Below are 25,259 nucleotides of genomic sequence, written 5' to 3'. Positions count from 1 at the left end.
GATGTGGCGGGCCGCGCGTGGAAATCCACATGTGGCCGCGCGTGGAAATCCACATGTGGCCGCGCGTGGAAATCCACATGTGGCCGCGCGTGGAAATCCACATGTTAGTAGTGAAATGTCTGCCATAAGAATGTGTTCTTTGAAAACGGAGGAGTCAAAAGAGCCCTTGAAGACTTCCCCTCCCCCTACCCCATGGATGCTAGCATGAGGCATTTGTGTAGATACAAGTGGTGCATGTACTTAATAATTTGAGCTTTTCTATTTCTACAAGTTTTTCTGTGATACTCCCTAGATTAGGACTGAAGATAAGGTTTTAAAACAAGAGAGCTGTTTGTGGTCAGTTTTCTCTCTTCTTGTCCACTTCTGGTGTATAACTTGAGACTAAAATTTAACCTCTCTGTCCTGTATGAATCAACCTACTGGCCAACAGAAAGAATCTTAAGATTTACTAAATTTGTGAAGTGTTTTGTCCCACTGGTCCAGATAATTTATATAGCTGCTGTAATAATGCTTTGGTTTATTTCCAGTAGTCTCGTACATCTACTAAAGGAAGTGAGTTCATGTGTCTGGTGTTTAAGAAATACATATAAATATATACATTCCATGAAATATATATTCCATATATATATTCTCCTAAATTAAGCCGGAGACTGCTTTGAGAGACAGAGGTTAAAAAAGAATAATACTGTAGGGATTCTATTGTGAAATATAACATTCAGAGTGAAGATTACAGATTAAAATAAATCCAAACTCATTAAGCTATGGAAACATGTAGTTTAAAGCACATAAATAGCTGTAACTCTGCTGCTTACCGACAGCATACTATAGTTGTGCAAGTATAGTTGGGATGCTGCAGAATTCCTGATCCTGGTCAAATTAAGTTCTATTTTTAAAAGACCCTTTGCTTTCTTTTGATTTTTTCAACTTCTGCCTAAGTGCCTGAAAAGAACTGACATAGGAAAGCAATAATTCTGCATGCAGTAGGGATAACATCTTTATTGTTCACATTTGTAAATCAAAGCTTTACTTTTGGGTAAAGTAAAGTACCTTTTGCTTAGAGGGAGCCTTATTTATGATATATATTCATAGGTATGTGTAAGCGAGGTGAAGGTTGACTTAAATGTTCTTCGTTTTCTGTGGCGCTGTGCTGGTGTTCAAAAGCAATTGTTAAAAGTGTGGATGTGGTGTGTTTTGGAAAGATCCGTGGTAGCCTTTCAGGAGCATTACTGTGAAGACTATATATCTTTGCTTGTCTGAGAATGTGTTCTTATTGGATATGCATCTCCGTTTAGTGGATTCAGGCTAGTGGAGCAGATTTTATGATATCATTCTCATTTTTAAAATACGTAACTGCTGCCACTAGTACCCACTTAGTGTGGCAATGGAGTAGCCTTTCTAAGAGCTTCCAACCCACTGGAAGTGGCAAATTGAGCTCTTTTGTGGATGCAGGCTGAACTTGTTCATTTAAAAACACTAAAGTCACAGTAAAATTCCTAATGTCCTTCTGAAGCTCAGGGATTTAGTGATACACTGCTGTGTGAGGTGGTGTATAAATTCAAAGCTAGATTTTTTTTTTGACTTGCAGTTCTAGCTAAGATGAACAGGCAGAGAGTAGGCATGTCTGATGCTCTTGAGAGCTAGGTAACTCTGGTGCTATATAAAGCTTGAGTATTAAAGCAGATTTTGGGTGGAAATGATGTCCCAGTGGGAACCTTCTACACCTATCTCCCAGTTAGAGAAGAGTATTGTGTAGGGTATAAATAGAAGATTAGCTGATGCCTCTTGAGATAAAAATGGTGCTTTTGAGACTACTTGGATGTTTGGTTCATGCAGTTACTTTAATGCTTTTTGTTGTACCATTGTGTATTCTCTTTTAGAAGTCCCACAGCACGAGGTTGCCTGGCTACAGGAGATTTAGCATAAACAGTTTTTAGATCTAGCAGTTGTACCTGTGGCTCTCGCTTACTTCATTCTCACTTGGTTAAATTATCATTGGTTCAACATGCCTTTCTTAGAGCATCTTTGGACTATATTGTCAAATGATTTGGCTTCATTTTTCGCTAGTGAACACTAATTTTTATCTTTAAAAACTGTGTGTCCTTTTTGAAATCAGTATTTTTTATTTAAATATTCTGCTGTGGTAACTATATACTTGAGGGGGGAAGGAAGGGGTAACTAATGAAATATGAGTGAGAAAGGACAGAAGAGATCCACCTGCTGCTCAGCAGATGTGTCCTGAATGAAGCAAAGTGGAGGGAGGGGACAGATCCTTTTGGTCATGTGTCACTGAGACAGCTGTGCTGTGCCCTCTAGCACTGTCTTGTAATTCAGTACTTTTGGCTTTGTTTAAAACCTTGTAAATCAACTGCTTTTTTAAATCATGGTTCCTCCTTGAAGAGGAGTAGCTCAAATTGAGCAAACAAAATAAGGTTTAAGGAGATGTAGAAATAGGAATAACTTTTGATTGTCACTTTTTCTTGAGTAGACCTGACATTTTACAACCAACTGGTGCGCTTCTGGGAAGTTTCCAAAGCTTTGAGAGGCACGTAATTGATGATTGTTTTCTTTGTTGCTAAAGGCAGTATGCACTGCCCATTGCTGCTCTGAAACGTATTTACCAAGACACGGGAAAATAAAAGGAAGCTGTTTTAAATGTGTGTTTTAAGCATCTGTAGTGCAAAGACAGAGGCACTTCAGACTGTTGTGTATATTCTAGAATTAGCAACACTGCTGGTTTTTCCTGTGACTTGGATACTTCCTGGTCCCTGAGACGACTGAGAAGGTGAGATGTGAGTGAGCAATGCAATTATTTTTAGCCTACACAAGACAAGAAATTACTTTTTCTGCTACTTTACATTGCATGTTTTTGAAAAAAGCCTGTTTTGGCTTTGTGTCCCACTTTGGTTTTTCCCTCACCTTTTGTGTCTGCATTATGCAGTGAAATTTGGCATATGGTACTCAAGACTAAATTTAAAGGATGATGGACACAGTGAGGTTTTGTTGGATGACCTAAGCTCCTGTATGATCTACTACAGGTAGTAAAAGTGAATCTGATTTTTTTTTTTAGTGGCTTTGTAAGATTTGTATCATGTAATAAACTAAAATAAATATTTCTTGAAAGGTAATGGGAAACTTACTCCATTAAGGAAAAGTCTTAATTACAGTGCTTGATGCTTTGGTATTGTGTTGATACTTGTTGTAAAATATAAGGAATTATGTCAACAGAGGTCCTGGTACATTTGTAGTGTTTTTTGGGCAGGAGCAAGAAAGGAACCCACTCTTCTTTAGGGTGAAACATGAGGTGTGGTGTTTACCATACTTCAAAATATATGTTACAACCTTTTAACTAAATAGAATGCAGTCTGCTTTCTGGAGGGAGGTTTTTTGTTTATGCAGTGCCTGGTATAGTTAACTGGCATGAGTAATCAAGGCTCCTCTATGTTTCATGATGCAAATACCCAGAGTATACACATCTATATTCTGTACTTCTTCTGAATTTGAAGTCAGGTGTAATTGTTACAGGGCCAACAAAGGTGCTCATTTCACCTCCACATTTGTGACGTTCCTTTGAAAGCCCAGCCATGGTGATTAGACTGCGTAGTCCTAAGCTAACTAGTCAAAATACAAACATCCAGTCTGAATCATTGAAGTATGATAATGCATATGTAAAGGAACAGCTGGATCTAATTATAATTATTTTTAATTCAAAAGGTATTCTGTCACAGAGAGCTAGAGTATATTTCCATCCCTGTTTTCACCCCCAAATTTTAACAAATGAGGTTGAAGACAGAATGTCTGGCTTGATGTCTGCATCTGTTTCTTCGTTTGAAGATTAGTTTGCTTATCGGACTGAGTTTGCAGGCCCTTATTAATTCATCTTAGTTTAATGTCACCACACATGAGTCACAAAGGTACCAAGTTTTTTGAGCTTGAAAATGGGCTTCTCATTTATACCATATGAGTGTAATAGTGTAAGCATATTGATTGATTATAAATGAAATCACTTGTTGCAGGCTGCTTAGTCCCTGAAATGGGATAGTGCAGCTCATCCATGGTGGGACAGGCATACTTCTTCCTGAGCTCCCAGCAGTGCTGTCCCCCAGTTGCATTGCCCTTGCTGCAAGAGTACAGAGTAGAGCTTTTCTCTTTTTGAAGTAAAACTTCACACTGGATGGTCACAGTGCCTGTGTGACTGCCAGTAAGGCATTTCAGTGGAGAAGCTTGGTTTTACTAGTAAAGAATAGAGGAAACTTTAAAAAGATGTGTTGCTGACTAATGTGGGAATTAGTAGTAAAGTGTGGAAGTGAGCATTTTTGGAGTTTGCTGCTCAAAATGTAGTGCATGGGCTAGGGAACATTAGGAAGATTCAATTCACTGTCTTACAAGTATGTACTACTTCGCTTTCTGATGTTGAGTGACTGTGAGAGTACCTGTCAGATGAAGTCTGACAGGGAGTAGCAGCATGTAGAGCAGTAGATCTGAGATGAGCACAGATCTCTGAATAATTTCTAAGAATAAGAATAAATACTTACTGCTTTCTTTGGTGCTTTCTTGGTGCTCTGTTGAATGTACTTTATAAATTGTGAGCAATTCTGAGTTACCAAATTAGAAAATGGTAAGAACTGATGGTTTTTAGTTGAGGAAATGGTATTAGGAGCTCTGTAGTTTTTTTAAAAAGTAATGCTATATTTTTTTCTAGGTTGGAGTCTTCTGTTAGTGCAAAATCACAGTAACCTGTACTAGAATTGCCTGTCTGTGAGACCTGGGGCTTCCTTGATTACACTGGGATTATTAGCGCTATTCACTTGTCATTTAGATACCTGCAAAAACAGCAGCACGAGAGCATATGAAATAGAAATGCTCTTTCCCCAGTGTGCTGGAAACCACAGCAGGTGATTGGAGTCAGTGTTTGAAGAGCCAGAGCAAATAGTCAAGAACTTGGTACAATGCATACTTCTATTTTTTTTTTTTTCCGAAAAGTCAATATAACTTGGGAAAGGGCGAAAAAGGACATGGTTTGCAGATAATATAATAGATTTCCTGATAGGCAATTCCTCTGCTTCTGTAACTGTGCATAACAGACATAAAGGTTATCTGCTCTCGCATAGGGCTAACAGATCTAGTAGGACAAGAAGGTTGTATGAGATATAGGAGAACTAGGGCATGTTGAAGAGTGGTGTGTGGAGTGTCAGAGGCGTAACAGTCAGTGTGCTCATTGAGCAGTTTCTGTGGCAGATGAAGGCCATCAATTAGCAGGAAGGATAAACAGTGCAAGGGCTCTTGTTTGGAGCTAACCTGATGAGTATCTCTTGGAAAGGGTCTGCCATAGTGGTGAGAACAGCTGCGGCACCCTGTCCTACTGGCTTGTCAGCATGGATCTGCTTGTGGGAAATGATTCTGTAGGTGACTTCTTGAGTAGATAATGGGCTTTCAAAAGAATTAAATTTGGCTGCAACCCTTCTGAAATTCAGCTGTTCAGCTAAACACTGCTGGAAGTTTTAACAGATTCACCTTTAAAATTTATCTGAATTAAATTTTCCTGAATGTAAACATAGCTCACAATACGGTGGCCGTGTCTTAACCTGACCTTGTGTGCAGTAAATGCTAGGTTGTGTAAGGAGCAATACTGTCTTGCCTACATAAGCTGGCAGCAGCACATCTGAGCAGGAAGTACCTCTTCATTTTTTTTCATGCTGTTGGAATTTTAAATTCAACACCCTTTGCATGGAGCTTGATTTCAGCAAAATGTGGAAAAGCATTATTCACTGGTCAGGGGTGGGGCAAAGAAATGGATTCAACTCAGAAGGCACAATTATATGGAAATATGAGACAGCTGATGGTATTTCTCTGCATTTTCAGTGAGTATGTTCCTGTCAGTAGTGGCCATCTTGAGAATCTCCTTGCTAAAAGCTGTGTCTGCTCTGGCTACAAAGAGCAGGTATTGCAAACCTTGCTCCTATGGCTGACCTTGATCTGCAGAGACTAACTCTGCGTAGAGAAGTGAAGGTGCTGGTATTCAGTCATTTGGTCCCTGATCACCAGGGGCTTTTATAGCCTGTTCTTTCTTGATTACCAGCTTTTAGCAACAGCCATTCCTATGACATAAGGTACTGTGAAGTACAAGAAACCTTCAGTTGCTTAAAACTGGACTAAATTATTGCTTTCTGGGATAACAGGTGTTTCGTATCTTACTTCCTCACTTCTAAAATACATAATTATAAATAGTCCATGAAATATAATAAAAGAAAACCTTAAAGGGATATTGAGACCAGTTATGGTTCCAGGTTTTTCGTTCTTTTACATTGGCTTGTAGTAGTTTTTAGGGGGTCAAATCTATAATTTTTTTTCAATGTGAAGAGAAAAAGTTCAGAATTGTATTTTGAAATGTCCATGAGGAATACACATAAAACATTATGGAGCAAGTTCAGTTTTCAAGCTCATAAAACTAGCAGTAGCAAGCATTTTGTACAGAAATGGGTAGTAGTGCACCTGTATTTACCTTGTCTTTTAAGCTTTTTTCAACACAGGAAGAATTTCAAATTTCTCAGAAACAACCTAGAACCAATCTTAATTCACACATGCTTTGACCCGCTGGGTCTGCCTTCCTGTGCAGCAGCCCTGCTTGATGATCTCTGGCTGTGGAATAAAGCTGTAATACTCCTGAGCTGAGGAGGAAGAGAAGAATATAGTAAGAGATTTGTCTTCTGCAGGTTCCATCACTTCACCTGAATAAGTGGTTTAGGCTGCTTTTGAAGGTAGATGGTTTTTAGGAAAATGTTGAAGCTTGTGAGCATCCTCTTTGGTGCTGTGCTGCTTAGGAAAGTTGCTCAGTATTTTCAATATCCAGTAAAGTCTTCTCATAGACAGGTAACTCATGGAAGGTGCTGATTCAAACTGAATTCAGTGTCTTTGCTGTGATTTCTCTGGAAGTATTAAGTATAAAGCCTAATCCATAGTTTTAAGAGGTGCTGCAGAAAAAGGTAGGCCTGAACTTCCAGCCTAATGAAGGCTGCTATGTTTGATAGAGGTCTTGTTTGCTTCAAGGGGGCATATACTAATTTTTGCTGTTACTATTCTAAATGTTAATGCCTTAGTTGTTCTAACATGCTTCCCAGAAAACAAGCAAATGATGAGAAGAGATAGGATTTGCTGGTTTTCATACCTTTCAGTATCAGGGCAGGAAAGTATCAAGCAGAGAATTAAAGTCTTGAGGAAGAAGGGCTTTAGCAGAGAGATACACTATTGTATTTGAGTCTGGAAATTATTTGTGATTATTTTGATTGCTTTAGGTAGCAGTAAGTTGGTGGTTTAAAAACCTTGTGTTTAGTCTTTCAAGCCCTCCTCTTTGTGACTAAATTTTGTCAAAGGCATATGTTAATATTGCTACAACAGCAGTGGCTCCCTTGTGGGAGCATTGTGACCTTGAAGGTGGTGTAACAGTCCTTAAAAGGCTTTCGGTAGCTTCCAGTGAAGTCCAGTATTCAAGAGATACTTAATTTCAAGAGCTTAGTGAGGGACCTTCAGAAATGTAATCTGGGGGTAATGATAGGTCTAGTTTGTTTGGCAGCTGGATGTCACCAATTTTCATGGTCATTGTACCTCTGACTATATTTAGCTTTTGAACACAGAGCAGAAGCAACATCTTCCATCTAGCCAAAACTGTACATTTACTACCTGATTGTGTATAGTTTGGATTTGCTGGAAATAAAATTTCAAGCTCAGGAAGGGCAAGCAGTGCAACTGGTGGGAAATAGGCTAGCGTGCAGGGGGCTCCTGGCTTGCCTGGACAAAGCCAATCTCATCTCGCTGCTGGGGGTGTTTGCAAAATACCTTAGGCCAGGACAGGTGCCCTGTCTGTTTTGGTTATCTTGCATTCTGTCTCCTGATGTTACTTCTGAAGTGCAGACACTGGGATTTTTTTTTATCTGTTTACATAGTGAATACAGGACAGAAGAGGTCAATTTTGACTTTTTGACAGGTAGGAGTGTCAGTGGTCCTATTGATCTCTCTCGTGTATACTTGGTCACTTGATACTTCAGAATACGAAGCTGGGCAGAATAAAACAGATGTAGTGGCTTCCTGGATAAACCTGTTCATGTGGATTATCCTATGTACTAGGGTTAGATTCAAGTTCATTTTTCACAATACAGTGTTCTAAAGTGCAATGACTGAGAGACTGTTCTTGCAGTTCCTCACCTTATCCACTACGGAACTTTCCCCTTTTGTAACAAATGAGGCAAGGGTGCTAAAACCAAATTTTCTTTCATTACTCAACTCCAGGTCATTCCCACATCATGTTTCACATGATGTATGCAGTGGGAGACCTCCTTAGACTATGGAAAATAAGATCTTGCAGTGGAAAGTATATGACAAGGTCAGTGAAAGGTTTTACGACTTGCGCTACTAGTAACAGTGGATGTTTTAATGATGTTATCTTATCAGAATCTCCTCTAGTATGTTAGACTAAACCGAAGAATGTGTAGTCCATTGAAAAGGTGGTAAGTGATGTAGGAAATGCTTTCTGACATAGTTTATGCAATTGACTTCACATAGTATCACAAAGTCATTGAGTCTCTTACATGTTTTACAAATGCATTTGTAAAACATGTTTACAAGGTCAGTAAAAGAGGTTAATTGTCCGTCTTCAGGTTTTAGGATATCAGATGACTAGGAACTAAGCTTTTTTGAACCTTCCTTGGAAGCATCTAGTGATGGCTGCTGTTGAACTGTTGGTTCATGTGGTGCTGAGAAGATTGGTCTGACCAAGTTGTCTTTGTTCCTTCAATCCCTTGGTTTCACCAGTTCTCCTTCAGTTTACTTGCACATAACCCTGTAGCAAGTTCTTGTTTTATTCTGGAATTGAGGTGGAAGCCAGGATCCTCCCAAAGATACCCCTCTCTTATACAGTGGCAGTGTAACTACTGAACAAGTTGCCAGCTATAACTTCAGCTTTTTCTTTTTCCTTTCCTGAAAACTTGCTGGTCTAGTTTCAACTCTGTAGTTGTGTCCAGATATCTGACAGGGAGGCCAGTGAGTGGATGCGTGAAGAGCTGATGAGAGCACTTGCAGGCAGTGGCAGATGGGAGAGCTATTCACTTGCTGCCCTGGCAGCAAAAAAACTTCAAAGCTGATATGTAGATCAGCTCTTGAACCAACAGAGTTTGCAACCTGTGTTGAACTCAGTTCCTGGTAAGCTCTGTGCTTTCGATGGCAAGCTGGTGAATCAGTCTCCGAGCCATCCAAGTGTTGTAGTAACAGGGATCAGGAGAAGAAGGATGGGGTGGGCAGCTGGGCATGGGGCCCTACCTCTGCCCTGTGGGTTTAAGCTCATGCTATTCATGATTCAGGGCCTGGAGGCTGATTCTCATTACAATATACTTCTCAGACATTGGTTTTGACACCCTGGGATAGGCTGAAATTCAGAGCAGTCTTACTGCAGTCAGAAAAGGGAGCAACTGAGTCAATAAAATCCCCAGATACTGGGGTTAGAAAGACTGGACCTCATGGAAGTTAGGTCACCTCTGCCCTGCGTTGGCCAGCTGGACCTGGTCCTTGGAAAGCTCTGAGATTGGAAGCCTGTGAGGTGGTAGTATAGCCTTTTGGAATGTGGTTGACCTGTGCCACTTCAAATTCATGGCACTCACTTGACATAGGAAACTTTTTCTCTGCGCTCCTATCTCTGTTACTTTTTGTTGTGACTAAGTGGTGAATCTAACCATAGTGCTGTATCTTTGCTTTTACAGTTTGTCATTTAAAAACATGCTTTGCTATGCAAATAGCTATTAAAACAATCTTCTTGGTACTCTCTTTTGGGGCAATTAAGGTAGAAGTAAATGGGAAGATTTCCTAATCATTTTATTTCAGTGCTGTGACATTCTTTAGCCTAAGGAAATGATTTATTGAAAAATGGGAAGGTGTTCAAACAGCAGTAGTGCTAAATAGGAAAAAAAATCTCAAGCAAGAGGTCAACCTGTTTTATCAGACTTGGAACACTAACTTTTCTAGTAGCTTATAGTGGATTTGTATTTTGACATCACTGGCTTTCCCTTTCAAGTGTATGATAAGATTTCTTGTATCTAGCAAAAGTCAACTGGTGAAATTATTTTGCAGCTACTGGAAGAATACTGGAGTCTTCTTAATATGAAGATATGCATTTGGGGAAGCTTAAATTGGTTTTATGTGTAAAATTACGAAGAATGAGTGTTGAAATGCTCTTATACATGTAAGTCTATCATCTGGAATTTTGTAGGGTGTTTATTCTAGGCTTATCTCAGACCTGATATTTATATGTGGTACTTTTAAATTATAACAGTAACTAATAAATGCTGATATTTGCTCGTGACAAGCTTACCAAACCAGAGAGTGGGGAACCCACCAAGAATTTGGGAAGAAGGCCTTAATTGTATATGTGCGTATGGTAAGGAGTGTAAGTCCCTATTTTAACCTCAGTGCTGGAGTTGAGCCAATTTCCTCTCTCAGTTCCCCCATCTCCAGAGGAGGAGCTGCCCAGTCTCCCTCTGAATTCAGTGGGGAATGCTTAACCTTTTAAAAGCGTGGTCATCTGGGAGCTCATTATTGAGACTCTTACTTCTGTAAGATTTAATTCTGCTTGGCAAATAATCATCTGCAGGCAGCTAATTTGGCTTGCCAGTTCCTCTCCCCCTTTGCTTCCTGCTCAGTTTTCACCTGTTATTTCCCTTTCTTGTGTGCTTCCAGTTTGGATGTTTCCTCTAAGGTCTTAGGGATTGAAACTGAAGTGCCTAATGACTTCTAGCATTAGACATCTTTCTGTCATGTATCAGTAGTCCTGAGACAGAGGAAGAAGAAACATTGGAGAGAGCACTTACGTCTTCCCTAAATAAATAATTTTGGGAGAGGGATGAGAAACTGTTTTGCAAGTCCTTTGGACTCTGTCTGCATGAAACATCTGCTGCATCATATATGAGACCAAGAGTAATAAAGCATTTCATTAATGTTTGATAACAGTGATTAGCAACCCAGCAAATGTCTTATGCCCCTGGGAGGTTGGAATTTATTTGATTAATAGATTAATTACTTGCAGCCTGCTCTGTGATTGCAGGTGTAAGTTTCTCTGGATGTTGCAGACTCCCTGAGGACTGACATTATAGGCATTCTTATACTTATTTTCTTCTTCCTAGTTGGAGAGTTAAAAATCAAAACATGGTAAAATTCATCTGCTGTTCCTGTGAAAGGAAAATTTCTACTGTAAGAGATTTTCAACAGAGATCCTCTGTGCTACCACTGAAAAAGAATGGCTGTTATCTCTGACAGCACAGAGCTGTCTTTTAGAAAGTACTTTTCCTTTCAATTATTCTCCTTCCTGCACTTTATTTCAGTGTTGTTATGGACTTCAACCATCTTTCTGAGTTTCAGACCTAGTTCTGTTTTCTAACTTTTATCTTGGGTGCACTGTAATTCCCGCTGCATCTGGACTCACTGCTGGCAGGGCACAGTAGGTGCTGTAGAAGTGAAATGTAGAAGTGAGCTATTCATCAGGTCACAGTTACTGAAACTGTGATTAAATGATTAATAAATGATTAAGTGAATTTCAGGTTTGGTCTAGAAGTATGAGGCGGGAAATCAGTTTGTCTTCCAAGCTTAGTCTTGAGCTTCCTGAGCTGGCAGGAACTTGGAGATAGTATTAAGTCTCTGACAGGCTCTCAAACTCCACTTCCATTCAAAGAAGCATCGAAGAGCTAAGAAAGAAAGACTTCCACCCTTCAATTAACTGCTGAGATGCAGAGAGGAAATCAAAGAGTCAAAATTCTTCTTCTGTTCTCTGAAGAGATTGAGGCTTTTGTTATGTTCTCTTAAGAACACAGATAATCCATTTCTGTCTCCAGTTAAAGGAAAATATGTATAATAGGTGTATGAGGCAGAAAACTTGAGCTTCCGGACTGTGTCCTGCATTGGCAAGAGAAGGATGGAGGTGACATAATATGGCACTTGCCATTGCTGACCTGCCAAGGGGAAGAGTTAGGAAATTCAAAGCATGTGGTCCCTTTACAAGAAGGGATGTAATGTCTAAGTTTATATGGGACAGTAATGCAATAAAAAGAATTAATAGGGTGTCAATAAGGGGTCCGTATCTCAGATTTTCACTCAGTATACCTTTCTGTCAGCTTGCTTGTTACTAAATGGTTGGGGTTCAAATCTGTCTAGATCTTAAGGGGTTAATCAAGTCTAGCCCACATTTGCAATGGCTGTGACTTTTTGCTTCACTCATTCTAGAGCTTTAGAGCACATTTTTTCTCTTGCCTCTCCCATCTGCTCTTAACATTTCAGTTGAGCTGTAATAAATTGCGGGTTTGCTGCTTGGGAGTGCGCTGGTGGCCCCCCTACGGTTGTCTGAACTCTGTGCCTTCAGCTTGCTCCAGCCTGGACCCACCTCCAGCCCAGCACAGTCTGCTCATGGGCCTCTTCAGGCAGGTCCTGCCTGCTGCCACATTTGGAGCAGAAGCTTTTTTCCCTGATCTGTACCCATGCCAGGGCTGAAGGTCGCTATGTTCAGTAGTAAATTTTGGCTGGAATACAGCTGATGCACGTGTTTTGAGCCTCTGACTCTGGGTGTTTGCAGGGCAGCATTTCAGAAACACTTTGCTGTGCAACCCTGCTGTGTGCCTCCATCGTTTGTTGCTTCAGGATCTTAATTACCAGATTTTTACATGAGGACAAACAGTGGAAAGTTTGGCATCATAGTGAAACTTAGTAAGTGAAATGCATCTGGGTTTGGAGCCTTTGCGTTGCTTTTAGTTATTTAATAAAACAGAGCATCATGCACCTGCAAATCACTTGTTTGCACGGACATGCATGCACAAGTGTTCTGTATCTTAGACCTCCGTCAGCTTCCCCTGCTCATTCCGCTTGTGTGGCACAGTGCACTTAGAAGCATTATCCTCATGTTGTATGGGCACTTAGCATTTGAGTTTTCCCTTGTATGAGGGCTGGGATTCCTATGGATGGCAGGCAGGAAGCAGTGCAAGGAAGGGTTGGAGGGTGCGAGTATTTAAAGCGGCAGTTTTGTATTTGTACTGTAAACTGCTGATGGCTATCACCAACTTACTTTTTTTTTTCCCCTTCAAGAAGTCCTGAATGCTACTGTATTGATTGGTATTGTATCTAGGACTGTTTGGATGATAGAAGTCAAAGTGCTATTACACATGCTAACCCTCAAAGCTGCTTTTACGCACGTGCATGTGGTACACACTAGTAGAGGTTGGAGCAGGGCATAACTGGACTTTCTGACCTGTGCATCAGGCCCATTGGGCTGCAAGTGTTAACAATCGTCAGTGGACCAGCACTAACTGGGTGGTAGTTGTTGTGATGTTAGAGCTCTCAGTAGGTGATAGATATAGATACTTAATATATAGGATTTGTTTGTTGGTATTGTCCTGTATTTCTAGATTAAAGGTCATGCTTGTCTGAGTTTGAGACTATCATGCTAGATGGAGACTGTGCTAACTTAGATCTGCCAGTACTGGAAATAGGATGAGACTGGCAGAAGAGGGAGGCTGGGGCTTTCTCTTAATCGGTGCCTCAAATGTAAATGAGGAATACTGCGATCCCTGTTGACATTTATGTCTGCTTGAAATTGCTTGCCTGCAAAATGGAGTTGTCATGGGTGGTGAGCTTTTGATGACTGGCATGGGCAGATACCTAGACCAGGCCTCTGTAGTTAATCCCCTTTTATGCTTCTTTTTCCTCCAAGTGCTGATTGCTTTCACTGGTAGTTTAGGGCAAATATAGGAGAATGTAGGAATTAGCCTTTATTCAGTAAAGTGCCTGAATTATCATGTATTTGTGAAAGACAGACAGTTCTGTGAGCCATAGAATAATTAATGTAATATTTTTGCTGACAGCAAGACTGTTAAAAGTAGCCTTATTGGTGTTTGAGGTCACCTTTGGAGGAATGCATTAGGAAGCTTCAGGAACTTTTAGAGCTAAAAGACTTACAGCTTTTATTTTGCACTCTGTCCCACTAAGCTTAGTATCAACCAAACATTAGGATTGGAGCTTTAGTAATGATATTAGTGAAACTATACTAATCTTGGTGATCTCACTACCCCTTGGTAACGTGTCAAGTGCTGTTTCTGTACTATAGGCAGCTTATGGAGACTACAGAGGGTGGCTTCCTCTGGTCTGGAGCGTTTTGTCTCAATAGGTTTTACAAAGCTGGGTCTTGGAGGTTCAAAAGTCCTGCAAGTAGCTGTCTCTGCAAGGCATGAAGTGTAGCTGGCTAGGATCATATTGAAAGACGTGCCTGCTGCCCTGTGCTTGGAGTCTGGCCTTTTTTCTTGTGGTGGAGAATGGTCAAGATGAAGAACCATCTTCCTGCTCTGTGAAAATGCTTTAAATCTCTCAAGGTCTCAGCCTGAACCTGTTCTCTGGGCAGGCACAACAGAGCGGTGGGTGAAGGTGAGTGGAGGTGACTAGTCATTCAGGCTGTTCAAGTGGAAGGAAGCAGGAAATAAAAGTAAGCCCTGCTGCTTCGTCACTGCCTTCATGTCTCCCACTGGAAACTAGTTTCTTCCTCAGCTTTGCCCATGGCTCCCTGCTCAGGCGCTTTACTGTGGGAAAACCTTTACTGGAGAGTAAGAAATACAATGGAAGCAGGAGAAAGGAGGAAACTGTAAACATGACGTGTAAGAGAAGGAGGATTGTGTATATTGAGAAATTTGGATCTACTTATGCTGCTTCCATCTGTCTGTAATGCTAGAGTTCCTGTGACAATTACCCTGCATTTTCTGTTTTTCCAACCTGATAGAAGAACACAAGGTACTGAGCTTCAGCATTTGAAGGTATTACCACCAACAGGAATAAAAATTAGTTTAAAAATGCAAAAAATTAGAATTAACTGTAGTTGCTGACCTTAATTTAAGCAAGAAAACTGATGCTGAAGTTGCTTGTTGATAGATTGGTAGCTTATCCTGCCTTTTAATCAAAAAGATATCTTCTCTTAAAAGGACAAGACATAGACAATCTTACCCTGGTTCACAAGAACCAGGTCGTGTCCTTGGTGTTACACAAAGCAAGAATACAAATTTCTCCCATATCATCTGCTTTGAACATAATCCTCAAAGAAGCTTTTTGAGACTTGAAACAGGCATTTCAGAATGGGGGAAAAAAAAAAAGTCAAATCCCAGCATGCCCTTTAGCTAAGGAAACTCTGAGGTATTCTCTTCTGAACTGCCTGCATGTGATATTTCTGCACTTTATTGGGTATACATTGATAATGTGCTGACGTGAGCCGTACAAAATCTTCCATCTTCATTTCCTCTGGTCCAGTTCAGGAAGTTGCAAGTCCGTAAGGCATCATCTCTGTTTTGGTCCATTTATCTTCTGTTGTAAAAGATGGAAGGGAAAAGAAGGATTAAAAAGGGGGTGGGAAGAGATAAAAAAATGGTGAAGATCCAGGTTAGGGGTGATGAATGCAAACTGCATAGCTCTAAAAATCTCTGGATGGAGAGGGAAGGGATTGTGTGTGTAGAGGGGTGATGGTTATCCTGGTGTGTAATAGCAGATTATAGTAGTGAGGCAGAAACCATCTTGCTTTGGTGGTTTTATATCTGCTGCTACATCAGCACAGTTACAAGGAACCAGGTTTGTAACTTTGGAGAGCAGGCATGAGTCTTCATATATGACCTTTATTTGCTATGCTTTGAAGTTACAGATCTTTAACAAAATCTGTATTTTGGTGTGAACAGAAGTCTGGTCTCTTGGGGCAGGGCTGGCATGGAAGGATATTGCTTTCTTCAGTGCTTACTAAGCCTGATACTCTCGTTCAGTAAGAAAACTAAACCCTTTTGTTCATGTGAATGGGTGGGAGAATGGGGTATAAAGAATAACTCCTTGAGTCTTGACTTTGCATCCATGTCTCTTGGAAGATGAAAATGATGAGTTAAGGATAAGCACGAGCTTTGTTTTCATCCACCCTGTGTTTTGGTCATGCACTGTCAGCCTTTCTCATGACCATGTTTTGAAATGGTTTTAGTTTGCATTATATTTAGACATGCATTTTCTCTCTTGTACTCGGTGTAGGACATCTGTCACTGTTCACTTCCCTAAAGATTCCCTCCTTATAATCTGATTCCCCCACTCCCCATGCATTTGTGCACTGGTAATTAAGAGCCCACATTATAATGTGAAAAGGCTGTTACTTGTTTAAGGTGCATACAGGGAAATACATGACAAAGTGAGACTTCTTGAAGTATTCATCTGGGAAAAAAATTAATTCTTTAAAGCATCAGTTTGTTAACATCAACATCAGTAGCTGCTCCTTTGCCATGTTCAATTCGAGCTTTGAAACTATTCAAGTAGTTCCAGTTTTAACTCCACCAGGGAGTGGTCATAAGAAGTCAGCTTGGTTTTAAATGGCTGAGGTGACTATTTGATTAAGATGACAGTTTAAATTTGTTTCCTTCTGTCTAGTCACAGGATGTGAGATATAGGTTACTGTGTAACTGGTTTATGAGTTATCCCTGATATTAGCACCTCTTGAAGCACTGTTTGTACAGCTGCAGCAGATGGTCAGGATGAGAGCGAAGGAGACAGATCAGAGTAGAAGGCATTAAAGTGGGCACAGACTGTGCTAGTGCTAGGATAAGATACCAGAGTATAAATATAACTTCAGCCTAGTGTTAGAATAACTTCTGCTGATGTCTTTCCAGTGTATCCAATCAGCATATGCATACTATCTAAAGAACATGAAGCTATAACCTGACTCAATAGATATGGATATTTTAAGGAGCTAGTAAAGATACTGCCAAAATAATATTTGCACGTTAATGCTTAGTGCATTCATGTTTCTTCCAGTAATTCCATGAGAGAAGTAGTATTATTCCCATCCCACAGCTAGTGGGAGAATGGGAGGAAGAAATTACTCACATTGTGCTATGAGATGCTGGTGGAATTTGGTCAAGGTGCTGGAACTTGCAGTGATAGGTTCAGTCCTGTAGTAACACTGTTAAGTGCTATAAAAGCCATCTGGAGAAATTTATATTGTTATAATTGGTGTTTCAGTGACAGGATCTAGAGCCATCCCTGTTTCAGCTCACTAGCTGAAATCTGTGCTAGGTTGTAAGGTCCAGGGAGACACCACTTGAGCTAGCAGTGATGTTCGGTTCGGGTGAGACAGGCGGATGAGGTCTCTCTGTTGGTGTGAAGTCAGAACTGTGCCACGTGTCACAGGAACCGAGCCATGACTTTGACACTGGACTTCTTTTTGAAAGCATTTAATAAAGAGTAAGTGGACAATATTTGAGCTCCTGTTACTACCAAGGGAATGTTTTCTCTGTGAGATGTGAGGCATGTTGACAAGGTTATGTGATGAAGCTTGTATTCCTCTTTCACAAATTCACTCCATGGGATTTCAGGAGTTAGGTGAAAGCCTCAAAGGTTTCTCCCTGCTTTAGCCTACAGAATAGGCCTGTCTTGGTGTGCACCTAACGGACTTAGACTTTAATCTGTTCAGAAGCTGGGCATGCTCAGGGAAGGACTTGCTTTCTTCTTAACTGCTAGCTGGATAATTGCCAACTGATAATTGTGTGAGATACCACTCGTGTTTGTAAAGAGCTAGCTAATACTGAAGTATTTTTTCAGTCAGTGGGTGGCAGGGATGATAGGATTAATGATACTGCATCCTATCTAACACCTCTCTTTTTAAGGCTACATGGCTTAGAGGAACTAAAAGCAGAGTTTGTAGCCACAGTCACATGAGAAGCTCTGAGTGGTTCTTGCAGAGTTTCTTAAGCTTTAATCATGGTGATAGGCATTGTAGGTGACCCTCTTGATATATAGAATATGAAATCCTTATTTCAACAGCTGCACCACACAAAGTAGGTGTTAGTTTTATGCATTTAAATATGAAAAAGTGTAGCAGCTAAAGAATTTTCTTCCTAAATATTCCTGAAGTTGGCCGGAGTTGATGATCTTAGCAGGACTAGTGTATTAGTCTAGTGTATTTGTCCTAGCTAGATAGGATGCAGGATTACCACCTTGTAATCCAAGTAAAAATTTGAGTAACTTCTATTTTTGAAGCTGTGGATTGTATAGTACTTGAGGAAGGAAAAACAGCGATGTGTAAATGTGACCATAGGAGAAAGGAGTATTGTAGCAACAGCTGTGGAATGAAGTATAACAAGCATAACTGTGCTAATTTTACTTGCTTGTTTTTATTCCTACTTGGAATTCAACATTTCACTCCTTTTTATCTGCTAAGCTGTAAGATTCCTCATGTGTTTAGGGCTCAGTTACAGTGGATGTTGCAGTAAAATCCCTCGTTTATCATGCATGTAATGAACTTATTTTAACAGCTTTTCCAGGCTGATGTAAAATGGGAAAATACCACTGTATTCTGTCTGCCTAAACCTGGTTAAACCTTGGTTGGACAGAAGTGGGAACTGAGCTGCCTACTCAATTTCAGGTGCTTTTTTAGTATTGCAGAGAGAATGGTACAGGAAATGATTTTGTATTGCAAACCTCTTTTGTACTGTGAAGGAGAACAGGCATGTAGGTGGAAATGTTATGTTTGCTTTTTACATAGTTTACAGTATTTTTGTTATATTCAAGGAGGATAGGCTTCCAACTATTCTGGGTGATGTGTTGTACTATTGTAAGATCAGAAAATAAAAATGGAAAGTTAATGTCAGCTTGCCTTTTATTCCTGAAACTTTGGTTACGTAAGTAGGTAGTTCTTGGATTTTGTGATGGATTTGTGGACCTTTGTTCTAGAGAGGAAATGTAATCAAAGTATGTCAATGTTGTTAGTGATTAATTGGAGGAAAGACTAATAAATGTGTAAAAACTTGTTTGCGGTAAAAACTGTTGCTTCATTCCAGTTTTAGTTTTTCTTTGGATTCTTAGTTTTGTCAGCTTCTGTATCTGTATATTAAGGCGTTCATTACGATACTCTAACTTTGAGAAAGGAGTGTTTTCTAATTCGTTGCTTTTCTCTTGTTTCAGAACCGAGAGCTCCAGATTATGAGAAAGTTGGATCATTGTAACATTGTCCGATTGCGTTATTTCTTCTACTCTAGTGGAGAGAAGGTAAGAATGAAGAATAAGGCAATGCCTCCTGGTAACCATCTAGGGTATAACTGAACTCTTGAATTTCTAGAGACAGGAGTGTGAGGATAGCAGATGTGGTAACAGTGGAGAAATGCTGTAGTGAAGCCCAACAGATTGTGCTGGAGCAAATCTTTTTCTGGGTGGAAGTGTGTGGTCCATGAGGAGCAATGTTGTTAGTATAGCACAGCAGCAGCGTAACAGATTTGGATATGCACTGCTGCCTTTCAATTTAGTGGAACACAGCCAGGCTTCATTTGCATGTTCTAGTATTACCTTTCCATATGTGCAGGTATGTTTTCTAGGATTCTGCAGTAAGCATTCTAGATTTAAAGCACTTATGTGACTTGTCCCAGACCCAGTCTCTGTATGCTTCTGTCCACCTTCCTTGTGCGACTGTTTCATACACAGGCTGAGTTTCAAAGCCGAGGGGAACAAATGATGATATGATAGTGTGATTGTAGCATTTGCCAGAATGCTTATGCACCTGAAGAAGGAGCAAATAGCTGGATTTAATAAATCTCAAGAAGTAGACGCTGCTGTTTATCTTTTCTTTTAGTTTAGGTGTAGAAGTTCCTTGGGTTCTTTGAAAAGGGGTGACAAGATTTTGTTTTAATGTGTAGTTATAACAGCCTCTTTGTGTGTGTGTGTATGTAGCAGCATTTTAGGAATCATGGGAGCATTCAGGGTGAAATGGACCTCAAGATGTCATTTGGTCTAACCTCATGCTTAATGCAGGGTCATCCATGAAATCAAACAAAACAAAGCCTTTCTGGCCCACGTGGGGGTTCATGTAAGCTCTGTGGCAGGGAAATGGGGCACATGACTTTCTGAAGTTCTTCTGGTCTTTATATAAAAATAGTTATAGAAGTTATACAACAATTTATATAAATACTAAATATAAATACTATGTAAATACTGTTTTTCATTTTTTAAAGCAGATTACATTCTCAGTTGTCTTCAGCTGCCAGTACACACATGTCCACAATGCTGTAAAAGACTGTATACGAGAGCTGATAGCTACTGAAAGGCTATTAACTGCTATTGCCACAAAGGAGGTCAATACAACAGGAGAGGCAACCCACCCACTTCATGGTCTTTGGAGCTAGAGAGGGAGCTGACCTCTCCGGGATAAGTTGTTGGTGGCAGGTCATTGCAGTTTGTTGCAGTGCACAGATGGATAATTGGAGGAGCTCTGTTGTTACCTCTCAAAGATGCTTGGGTGGGGATGGGGGTGGATGGATCTGTCTGTGTACCTTGCCTTTGCCTATGGAAGCTTGCAAAACCACTTTCCTGGAATAAAAGAGGAATGTGATTTGATTTTTTTTTTAAATCAACCCTTCCCTTTCCTTCTTTTCCCCTTTCCTGGTGAAAGGAAGCATTTCCAGGGTTACGTGGCTCTTGGTGTTCTGTTGGTAGTGTGGTGTAGCTGTTTTAACTATATTCTGCTCATTTAGCATATAACCAGAAATTCCTCAAAAGAGCATGAGTACAAGAAGGGAAATGCTGTGCCGGAGGGCTTGGTTTGAGGGGTTGTTGTTTGCTTTTTAACCAGCTTGTAACTTAGCTAGAGTGAAGTAGAATTTCTTGAGACAAGCAGAAGACAACTGCCTCATCTAACGGCTTTTGGCAATGTCCTGCAAACAGTGGAAGTCTTAAAACTTCTCAGAACGCTGTTCCAGGAACCTTTGTGTAACAGTAACTTGAGTAAAACTCTTTTGGAAATCTTTAACTTGATGTTGAGCTTGAGACTGGATTTTCCACTCTGCTGTTTGAACTCCACATGGCTGATTTTTGGCAACGCTAGGTTTTTTTTTTAAAAAAGTTTTTTCTTTTGCATTACTTGCTGCTCTTCTCTCTTCATGCCTCTGCTCTGTCCTTTGAGATTTCCACTGCTACCCTGCTGCAAAATGGGACAAATGTGAATTAGTCCCTAGGGCAGACGTGCACCGAGCAGAACCTCAGCATCCTGATGTTGCGGTTCAGGTTGCGAAGTCTCCTTGCCAGTTAATACAAAATGATACATAGTTGGCTTGCAAGTATTTCCATATAAGTGACAGCATGCGAAGATAACTGTGTGTGAGTTCCTAGGCTGCTGTTTGGGAAAAGCTTCATGGAGCAGCAAGTTGGTGTTCTGAAGCTCATCTGGGAAGGAATAATAATAATAAGTTTCTCCTCATGTTTTTGTTTGGGAAGCAGTAACATCTTTTACTTGTTACTACCCTTGTAATCAAGCTGGCTTTTTGGAAAGTGGAGAACAAGGGAGAAAAGTATATGTTCCCATCTGTTTAACCAGGAAGGACATGTAGGAAGCAGTTGCAGATTTAGGTGCTAGGTACCCAGAGCTTTATATAAAGTGATTCTTGAAGCCAAGGCCAGTGGACAAAGTAATGTAAAATTCCAAGGAACATATAGCAGAAGATGTGATAGCATAGATGAGTGGGGCTTGCAATTGTTGTCTGTTGTCTTTGTGAAGAACTTAACAGTCCACAGCCATTAATCTGTGTTTATGTTAATAAACTCCAGTCTAGCAGTGATGGCAAGATTTCAGAGGTAATTATTATACTGCTGATCCTTTAAATGAAACAGTTCATCAGTGGACTTAATTTTGATACCTCTATGTCAAGCATTCTCTTGCATAAAGACCACTGTGATTGCTACCCGTTTCTTCAGGAGTGTTCCTTAGAATTCTTCCTTCTTCCCTGGTGCTTGACACCAGCATCTCTTAAGCCCAGAGACTTTTCTTTGTGTTTTGGCCAGTGTCAGAGAAGATTAAATCTGTCTTGTTTCAGAGGTACCACAAAGGATTTCTCCAAATCCAGTCAGACTGGCAGTCTTTGAAAGCTATGTGCTAATAACCACTTCAGTCCATTTTAATCACTAGGCATTTTTAAGCACCAGGCAACCTTAAAACTGGCTTTATTCTTGTAAAACAGGGGGTTTAATACTTGATTAGAAACCTGGAAAAAACCAAAACACAGCATAAAATAGAAAAACAGTTCAAAATAACGCTTGCTGTTAAGACTGTTCCTTACCTGCATCAAAATTGTAGCTGGTTTGTAGATATTTGGCACTTTGTTAGCTTTTTCTAGGGGCTATCTGTGGAACTGGTTAAAGTGTTTGAGCTCCCCATCTCTTATCTTCCCTTGTGATGAACTCCTCTTTTTGTTTCCCAGGTGCTTAAACTTCCTTCTTGAATTCCCCGCCCCCCAAAGCAATCCAGCCATGGTAGTGTGGAGGTCTTTTATCAAATGTGGCTTTGATTTCTTCTCCCTTGTTTTATGTGACTGGGTGACTCCCTTTTTTCTGAACATCTTTGAATTTATTTTGCCTTTATATAGGCATACCTATATAGGGGTGTGTGTGTATATATATTCACAGGCACACATAAATTTATATTTCTCTGTATATATATAATTTCTGAGTACTGACTGGTTATTGATCATGTTTTACTAGTAATTTCTAGTTTGGGAGCTCAAAGAGAGCACATTATATGTATTACTATGACGGATGATAGGCTTGATGTTCAGGTTGCTTTTATAAACTATTTCCTCCTTGGTTCATTCTTTCTGTAAGTTTGTCAGACCTGTTGGATAACCCAGTTATTTTTGGAAGATTCTTCCTTAATGAATTTGCCAGAGTAGATTCTGTTTTCCTTTTTTTCTCTCCTGAAGCTGTATGAAGTATCTCATAGCAGAGCACTGACTGTCTTAGCTCTAATGTGCTTTTTAGTAGTCCAAAACATGTAATTGTAATTGGTGGCATGAACCAGAGGGAAAGGAAGAACAACCAAATAATTGGCTGAGTTGTACGTGGAACAGTCTCCTTGTAGAAATAGTCAGAAGTCTTTTTCCAGGCTATATTCCTGTGATTTGTGGTTTTCTAGGTAATCCTTGGAGGACATGGGCAGGATGACAGGGCTAGCCAACTCTGCAGTGTTTGATAGTTTTTGGAATTCTGCCTTAGGATAAGGTCTTGAACAAGATGTGTGGTTTGCCTGTCATCTTGCCACTGGGAGATCAGACTGTATTAGGAAGGTGTATATTTCTGGTTTGATTTTTTTTTTCTGCTTTTCCTTAATTTCAGGGACTCCCTTGCATTTAGCATGATATATAAAAGTAAATGTTGACTTACTGAAGCGTGGGGAGATGGTCTTGCTTTCTATCCTTGTTAGGCTAATTCTGCTGAGAACCTTTTGAGCCGTGTTCCGAGGGAGGGCAGAGATGGACATACTGAATAATCCTTCTGATTCCTTTTGCTGAGAGTATTCCCTGATGTTTTGTAGCATAATCTAACTTCTTAAATCAGTGTCTGCTGAGTAATATTATTCAATTGTGTAAAACCCAAAATGAATTCCTAATCCTCCATCTCAGCCTTCCCACCTGTCCCCGCCCCTCCTTTCTGTTTTTAAATCTTCCATTGTGGTAGTTTGTAGTTGTCAGATTTTCTTGCATGTATGTTTTTGAGTGTTTAGTAGTATGATCAATGCATAACTGTGCCCAAAAGAGGAAGATAAGTCTCTGGAGAGATTTTTTCCTGCATCAGATCCTATAAAAGTAAAGTAAATACAGTTTTTGTTGAGTAATTGCATCTCTGTTTATGTAACTAATTGTCTTTTCCCCCTCTTTAAGGTGGCTTGGCATTCAGAGGAGTGAGAGAAAGCATATATGGAAGCATAGAGAGATCACAAATAGGCAATATGCTGACTCTTTTTTGGAGGCTGAGCTGCCCTTTCTGCATGATCTGATTGATTTCTAGACTTATATAGCCTTAGCTGTAAGGGCATGCAGCCAAAAGTCCATGCAGACTCAGGATGGAAATTTACTCCCGTAGACTGAGATTTAAAATAAACATGCAGGAAATACGTGCTGAGCTGCAACTATAAGCTGCTGTGCACTATCTCACATGTGTGCTTTGGCAGCAGTGTATTAAACCGCAAAGAAGAAATTTGTAAGAAGGAAGCAACTGGCTCATTTGCAAGTTTGGGCTTGCTGAACAGTTCATGTTTCTCCTGGTTCATTTTCCTGTTAGGAAGAGACATATATTCCACCTTCAAAGAGGCATGGACATCACCATCCTTTCTTGTGAATGTTCATGAATAATAAATTCTTACGTGAGTCCTCATGTAAGAAACATCCATTCTGTTCCCTGTTAAAATGGACTACTTGTAGTTGAACCATTTGGTTTCTTAATTGAACATGTTTGGGGTTTTTTAAGTTAAAGTTCTTGCACAAGAAGCTCAATTAAGAGTCTTGAGCCCCATTTTGATCTACAAAAGCCTGTATGAATGTTTTGCACCAGCCAAGTAATGTACTGAAGGGCCGTCACTAGAGATGAATTTAGTTACTATGATCCATTTAATCCTTGGCAGATCTGCTCTGCTGTCAACAAAGGAGCAATTAATGCCAATTATGAGGAGTTTTGTGATGTTGGTATCTCTGTAGTCCTTGCCTGAGGCCTGCCAAGCTCGTTTCAAAAAGAGCACCAGTCATCAGATAATCATTATAAGTTACTGCTGTTAGGGCTCACAGAATGCTGGGAATAACCTTAGTTGTAGTTACGAGCAGTCTTTGGTTTTGTGTTAATAGAAATAGTAGTTTTGTCTGCCTGTAGTAGGACTTCCCAAGAGTGGAGCAGGTAGCAGTGGCTGGATCCTCAATATGCTAGATATGTGCCATGGAAATGGGAATCTCCATGATTTCTCTCTAGACTAGTGAACCGACCAGTACATCAAGTTAGTCACTCCTCTGTTCTCAAGTCATTCCTCTGCCAGCTCTAGCTGCTGCTCTCATCTGCCCCGGATGGCCGTTAGGAGATCAGCTTGTATTGTTTGTCCTGAGGCAGGGATATAGTTTGAGTCATTGTCATGTACTGTCTTGCCTGGTTTGCTGTCATAGCTATATCCTAATTCCGAAATTTCAGCTGGAAGGTAGTATACAGGCAAGAAAAAACATGGATCTCCAAACACTCTGCTTTTCGTTTTCTTGGTAAGGTACGCAGGACAGCCCAGTGATCCCAACAATATCCCAACAATTTCAGTTTCCAAGAGAGTTATTGCCAGCTTATGGCACAATCCCTGCTTGGGAGCTGCGTTTCAAATCTCCACAGACTGCCTGCATCAAAGATCACAAATGAATCCCACCACTTAGATATTGGGTCCCTCTTTCCAGCTTCAC

At 40.2% G+C, this 25,259-nt stretch overlaps 1 protein-coding gene across 1 annotated transcript in view; it reads left to right on the top strand.

Annotated features, from left to right (window-relative positions):
* LOC104500366 (glycogen synthase kinase-3 beta-like) overlaps positions 1-25,259 on the top strand; it is a gene marked incomplete at its 3' end in the record, with an annotated part of 48,381 nt that overhangs the window by 11,688 nt on the left and 11,434 nt on the right. The window contains exon 3 of the mRNA XM_010144002.1: positions 18,982-19,065. Within this exon, the coding sequence (XP_010142304.1) occupies positions 18,982-19,065 (84 nt within the window). The remainder of the gene's footprint in view (positions 1-18,981; positions 19,066-25,259) is intronic.

The sequence above is a fragment of the Buceros rhinoceros genome, unplaced genomic scaffold, assembly GCF_000710305.1.
Source record: "Buceros rhinoceros silvestris isolate BGI_N320 unplaced genomic scaffold, ASM71030v1 scaffold5929, whole genome shotgun sequence".
Lineage (NCBI taxonomy): Eukaryota > Metazoa > Chordata > Aves > Bucerotiformes > Bucerotidae > Buceros > Buceros rhinoceros.
The sequence above is the reverse complement of the archived record's forward strand: the minus strand, read 5'-3'. Positions and strand labels throughout refer to the sequence as shown.